The sequence below is a fragment of the Zychaea mexicana genome, assembly GCF_025766255.1.
Source record: "Zychaea mexicana strain RSA 1403 chromosome Unknown BDB00scaffold_2, whole genome shotgun sequence".
In the NCBI taxonomy this organism is placed as follows: Eukaryota; Fungi; Mucoromycota; class Mucoromycetes; order Mucorales; family Lichtheimiaceae; genus Zychaea; species Zychaea mexicana.
This window is the reverse complement of record NW_026516665.1, coordinates 294,120-300,205: the sequence shown is the minus strand read 5'-3', so window position 1 is coordinate 300,205 and position 6,086 is coordinate 294,120. Positions and strand designations below refer to the sequence as shown.

The 6,086-nt window shown below is 43.9% G+C and overlaps 1 protein-coding gene across 1 annotated transcript; it reads right to left on the bottom strand.

Annotated features, from left to right (window-relative positions):
* Positions 1-264: 264 nt before the first annotated feature.
* On the bottom strand, positions 265-5,577 carry BDB00DRAFT_967509 (ABC-2 type transporter-domain-containing protein). Its single transcript, XM_053129813.1, has 8 exons — positions 5,251-5,577; positions 4,950-5,155; positions 4,518-4,852; positions 3,358-4,436; positions 3,031-3,274; positions 1,368-2,958; positions 903-1,296; positions 265-833 (listed from the first exon to the last, which is right to left on the bottom strand). Exons 1-8 carry the CDS (start codon positions 5,375-5,377, stop codon positions 484-486), a joined length of 4,326 nt encoding a protein of 1,441 aa, XP_052985471.1. The 5' UTR covers positions 5,378-5,577; the 3' UTR covers positions 265-483.
* Between the last annotated feature and the right edge of the window lie 509 nt (positions 5,578-6,086).

Below are 6,086 nucleotides of genomic sequence, written 5' to 3'. Positions count from 1 at the left end.
CTTAGCAGCACATGATTAACATTTGCAGCTATTTAGCGGAGACAAGTTCAAAAGAAACCATAGAGCACAGACCCTTTTTCGTTCACGTTCATGAGATCAATCACAGACGATTTACTCATGCGTATCCATGCGCGCATAAATTTTATTAAAAGGGTAATGTTGATATGGTGTTAAAGGCAGCTGCTTAAAATGGCTGCATAAGAATTAAAAAGTGAGGGCGACAGCAATTACTTGTTAAAGAAGATCAAGAAAGTTTATTTATTTGCGGTATCAGCTAAAATAAAAAGTGTACGTGCGTGTAATAAAAATGCTACATAGTGAGATTTAGTTGAATTTGTGCGTATGCGTTGTGTGTAGAGCTTTAAATGTACAGGTAATAGAAGTGTGAGTTTTTAATGCGCGGTGTATGTAAGTGTGAATGAAAGCCGTAAAACGGAAGAAATGAAGAAAAATGGAAAGGGAGAAGATAGAAGGAGATGTCGTTTATCTCTTTCCCTTCTTCTTCCAGAAGCAGAGAGCCAAGAACACGAGGACGTTGAATGCAAAGTAGCAAATGATGATACCAAAGTTGCGCCATTTGTTTGCAGCGTCCCAACCATAGGTTGTCGTGTAATATTCCTTGCCAGAGCTGTATGTGCAGTATCGGCATACGTCGGTAGCGTTTCCGTCTTCGATATATCCAGTGGCACCCATGCTGAAAAAGTTGGCGGTATAATCACCACAAGTCTGGCCAGCGGGAGGTGTGAAGCTTACATAATCATCATCGTTACAAACCACCGGAAGATTTTCGAGTTCGTTGACCGCGAGACCTTCAATATAGTAATGGAACGGGTCTAGAAATAGTGGTGTGGACTTGAGTATTGGCAAACTTGATAGCTCATGATATGTGTAGATTTACGTACCCAACCAGTACATCCAAGAGCTCCAGAAATGAGGCATAGAGGAAGGAGGTTGCATCAAACCAGCGAACAGAATCAACATGGAGATAATGATGGGGTTGATGACAGATGCCATGAGCGGGTTTTCGGCAGCACCAGCAATGACAAAACCAAGTGTAACGGCCCAGAAAACAAAGAATATAAGCATGACGTAGAAGTAGCCACAAGCTTCCGAAGTATTGACCAAACCGGCAGTCCAGTAAAAACCGCACATAAAGAAGGCGCAGAAAAACAGAATATACGGGATTTCGACCAGTACTGCAGAGAACGCGAAAGGCATCCAGCCATAGAAACGCGACGCGTACTCGCGACGGAAGTAGAGTCTTTCAGTCATAAACTTGGGTTGTGCAAGAATAATCTAGAAGAAAAAGCAAGAAAACATGTTACAGTGCAGGTAAAATATAATGTGAAAAGAAAACAAAGACATACCAAAATGTTTGCCATAATGAAGGTAGAAAGCAAAACAAAGAGACGGTTCTGCATATCGGTAGTGGTGTAAGACATCTTCCAGTAACTGAAACCGTTAATCAAAGCGGTGAACATCAAGGTAACAAATCTACCAATGTTGTACTGAGGCGAGCGCCAGTAGGCAGTCGTCATGCGTTTCAGCACAAGGCTGAATTGGTACCAGAAACCATTGGCGTAAGTAAGAGATTTACGAGTAGGGTTCTTTTCAGCGTGCTGATGAATTTCTTCCAATTCTTCTTCGAGAGCTTGTGCCTGTGCAGAGTTGGCCCAAATATCAGCCCAGTCGCGTGTAGCCTTGCCAGCAGTACCAGCACCAACAACTTCCAGAATGTATTCGGCAGGGTTGGCATCGGGAGAGCAGGTAGGGCCACCGTTGGATTCAAAGTAGTCAATCATGGTACGGGCATCCTTGCCAATTTCACCATAGTAAGCAGTGCGACCACCACGGACCAAAAGCAACAAGTGATCAAAGTGTTCGAACAGAATGGCAGAGGGTTGATGGATGGTACACAAGACGGGCCAACCGGCATCGGCCAACTTGCGGATGAAGCGGACAATGTTGTAAGAGCTTTGGGCGTCCAAACCAGAAGTAGGTTCATCCAAGAAAAGCAGCTTAGGCTTGGCGACAAGTTCCATACCAATCGTGAGACGTTTGCGTTCTTCAACCGAGATACCGACACCGTGTTCGACTTCACCGATCTGACAGTCAGCAATATCTTCCATTTCCAACAGGGTAATGATCTGCTCGACATAGGCGTCCTTTTCTTCCTTGGGAACATCGGCATCTTGACGCAGATAAGCAGAGAATTGCATGCCTTCGCGAACAGTGACTGCCGGCTGGTGAATATCCATTTGCTCACAGTAACCAGTGATACGCTCAAAATCAGACATCAGCGCTTCGTTGTTGAGATATACACGACCGTCAACCTTGCCAATGGTCTTTCGCTTGGCCAAAACATCGAGAAGAGTTGTTTTACCCGCACCAGAAGAACCCATGAGAGCAGTTAAATGACCAGGCTTGACGATACCGGAAATATCGTTTAGCAAATGCAATGGTCCACCCTTGAAAGGAACCTCGTAGTGAACGTGTTGCCATGAGAATGTTGTACCGGTGGAGATGCTTTCCATGTTGTTGGTAATTTCTGCTTGTCTGTGTCGTCTTTCGTCTTCTTCTTCGTCAGTACGAGGTTTAGGAGCTTTACCGGGCAAGTATAATTTAGTAAGAGCGCCACCTTTGTCAGCATTGATGTAATCCATGCAAGTAGCAGTGGCAAAAGTAAACAGCAGGAAAAATCCAACGACAGCGACAAAGTCAGGAGCCCATAAGTGGTTGGGTTCATAGTTCAAAGCAGTGCGCAAGTAGTCATCACCACGGACAAAGTTTTGACCAGGAGTGCCACCCTTCATGGTGCACACCATATGAGTCCAGTCGTCGTAGCCAGGACCATAAGGTACAGCGTTGCCGATACCATCGCAAGAGTAAATTTGGCCCTGCATTTCGTTGATCAAGAGAGCCTTGTAACCATATGCGAGAGGATTTATCCAGTAAACCCTGTAAAAGATATGATTTTATATGAGTACACACTATCATTATTTATAGGATAAATCAGGTAATAAAACGTACCAGAATAACCAAGGATGCATGGAGTAGTAATGAATCACATAACCAGTGTAGGTCACGGCGGTGATAAGAACGAAACCAGCAATTTGATTGGCAAGGAAAAAGTCTGCTGTGATGGCACCAAAGAATCGGAACAAGCCATTCATCATCATGTTGATGAAGAACAAGGTAATAAAGTAGGTGAAGAATCGTCCGGCATCAAGGTTAAGACCCATCATGAAGTATGAGCAAATCTCAAAAAGTAAGACTAGAAAGAAAGGAAAATTACAGAAATTGCGTAACTATTAATAGTCTGTCGGTACACACTTAAAAAAAGGATTAGCTATTTACCTTGAACGACGGCGTAAGGGACATCCAGGATTACTTGAGCAATATAGAATGCAGAAGGTCGGAACATGGCAAAGTGCTTTTGCTTTGAAAGTACCGGTCGACCCATCAAGAAGTTCACCAATTCAGTTTGGGAAATGAAAGCGTTGAATAGCAAAGCAAAGAATAAGGCACCACCACGAGAGAATGCACCGATACCGGTCAACGGAATGTTGAAGAAGCACGATGCAGTGATGAGACCTTGAATGATAATAGTACCATAACGAGAGATAAGAGCAGGGTAATCCTTAATCAAAAGATGATATTGACGGACGGTAAGTGCCTTGACTTGTTGCCAGAATGATGAAGTGTAGGGTTCACGGTTGGAAGCATGTTTCTGGTGCTCCTCAGCGACAGCCTCTTTAAAGCGGTCGCCGGGCTTTTCCTGGTCGATACGTTGTTCGTAAGCTTGCAATTCGGCCATCATGCGTTGGTGGATTTCAGACTTGTAATATTGCTCTTGAAATTCGGATGCGAACTGTGGGGCTGAGTTCTCGAAACCGGGCTTGATTTCACGTTCCAAGGGGTTGCAAAGACCAGTGAGGAAATCGGGAATCGATTTACGAGGGGGGCAGTGGAATCCGAGTCCTTCAAAGTAAGGCTTTGCCTCACTAATAGGACCAAAAAAGATACAGTAACCGTCATCGAGCAACAAGACCTTATCAAACAAACTGTAGATGTTGTTCGATGCCTGGTACAAGGTAGCGACTGTCGTCTTCTTGAACACGTCGGTCATGATACGAAGGGAACGAACATAATCAAGGGCAGATGCAGCATCGAGACCACGGGTAGAACAATCCCAGCAGTTGATCGAACTTTGGGTGGTCATAACTTCGGCAATCGAGAGACGCTTGCGTTCACCACCAGAAAGACCACGGACGAAAGCGTTACCGACCATGGTGTTCATTTGCTTGGTGAGACCCAGCATGTTACCAAGGAGGTAAATGATCTTCTCAACGAAATCATTCTTGGTTTCATCCGGAAGACGAGCACCAGGAGTCTTACAGCGTAAAGCAAACTGCAAGGTTTGACGTGCAGTAAGGCTAATCAATTATAGAGTTAGTATGCCAAGATAATCATATTCAAAATCCTGATCCTTTTAAAATATGAGCGGTAATGCTTACGTAGGATAATGTTGATCTTCTTCTTCATTATAGATGACTTGGCCACGATAGTATTTTTCGAAGGTTTTCGGGTCAATGCCACCGTAGCTGACTACACCATCGATATCTGTGTAGGAACCGCGTACATTGGCCAAAATTTTCAGCAAACTAGTACAACCAGCGCCAGGGCGACCAAGGACGAGTAACATTTCACCATCTTTACAGAAACCATTGAGCCCTCGAAGGATGGTCTTCTTGGTCTTGTTCACGCCAATACCGAAATACTTCCAGAATTGAAGCGCATTGATGATACCATTCGCAACAGTGGGAACTACGTGAGCGCCAGCACCAAGACCCTAGATGTTATACAATCATGTTAGTAAACCTTTTGTTACGTGCAATGAGAAACAAGTAAAGGTAATGATAACAAGCAAAGCATGTTGATATATTTACCTTAACTGTAAGGTCGCGCCAGACAAGTCCCAATTGTTTGGGTGTATGTCCTGCTTGTTCGGCATCGTTGCCCATTCCACTCAAGAAATCATCGAGGTTGAACTCTTCTTGAGCAGCAGCACCTGCTTCGATTTTGCTTTCGTTGACAGATTGACGGCTAATACGAGATAATTCACGCTTTAATTCACGGTATTCACCAATAGCAGCTAAATAACAGTAATATAACAAACGGTATGAGTTTTATTGAAACGTCGAGAAAGAAGACTGATAAAAAAAAGAGAAATTATGAAATGATAATAACCATCGACATCGACCTGGTTAGCATCAGGTTCGCCGAAGGAGCCTTTAGTGCCGATGGGCTCGAGGATCGTCTCTGCTGAAACTCGGTCGTCGTTTTGAGGAGAGACTTCTGTTTTCTCTTTACTCATTAACAACAGAAGTGGTTGTATGTAATATTAAGCGACTGTGAACAAATGAATTACAAATGCCACGTTTATATTTATGTAGAATTTCTACGCACGTAGCGGATGAGTTCCGCCGTGATCTGGCGGATGCCCAACCTCGGCCCGTGTTTAGCACGTTCAACCGCTTGTTTCGTCGAATCTGTGCCACAGAAGATCTCTTTGCGGATGGATCATGGATTCCTCCAAATCCTATTGGACAAACACGAGAGCCAGGATTTTCTGCTTTTTCGATGTTGAAAGATTGTATATTTTGTCACCATGTCGTCGTACAGTATAGCAACTGATTAATAACTGACCGAAATGGATACGGTTAAATATCATCCTGTATTTACGAGTTTGGCATCTCTATTTTTCTCACTATCTTTACTCGCCCAGATGTTACCCCTTCCAAATTCTCTTCTCCTTTATCAGAAACCTGTACGTTTCACGCTCCTATGCTTTTCGGATTGTTTCATTTTGCTTTTTGTTGCGGCGAATGAACCCGGTGCTCGGCGGCCGGGAAGGAGAAAACATGCAGATTCAGCAGGGAATTCGACAGCCAATGGGATTTTACGGAGTTTGTTTATGCTGCTCTGACCAATAAAATTAAAAGGAATTGCTCGGCCCGGTTTACCTTCGCAGACAATTAAAGTTTTCTCACTTCTACTAATTTTGGCTGTTGGAACCCATTTAC

Bases quoted from the DNA above. Each gene is read 5' to 3' on its own strand.
- BDB00DRAFT_967509 (XM_053129813.1), bottom strand. From the start codon at position 5,377: ATGAGTAAAGAGAAAACAGAAGTCTCTCCTCAAAACGACGACCGAGTT. The intron at 4,853-4,949 runs GTAAATATATCA...TATAACATCTAG, and splicing joins GGCGCGACCTTACAGTTAAG to GGTCTTGGTGCTGGCGCTCA. The intron at 1,297-1,367 runs GTATGTCTTTGT...TTTTTCTTCTAG, and splicing joins TCATTATGGCAAACATTTTG to ATTATTCTTGCACAACCCAA.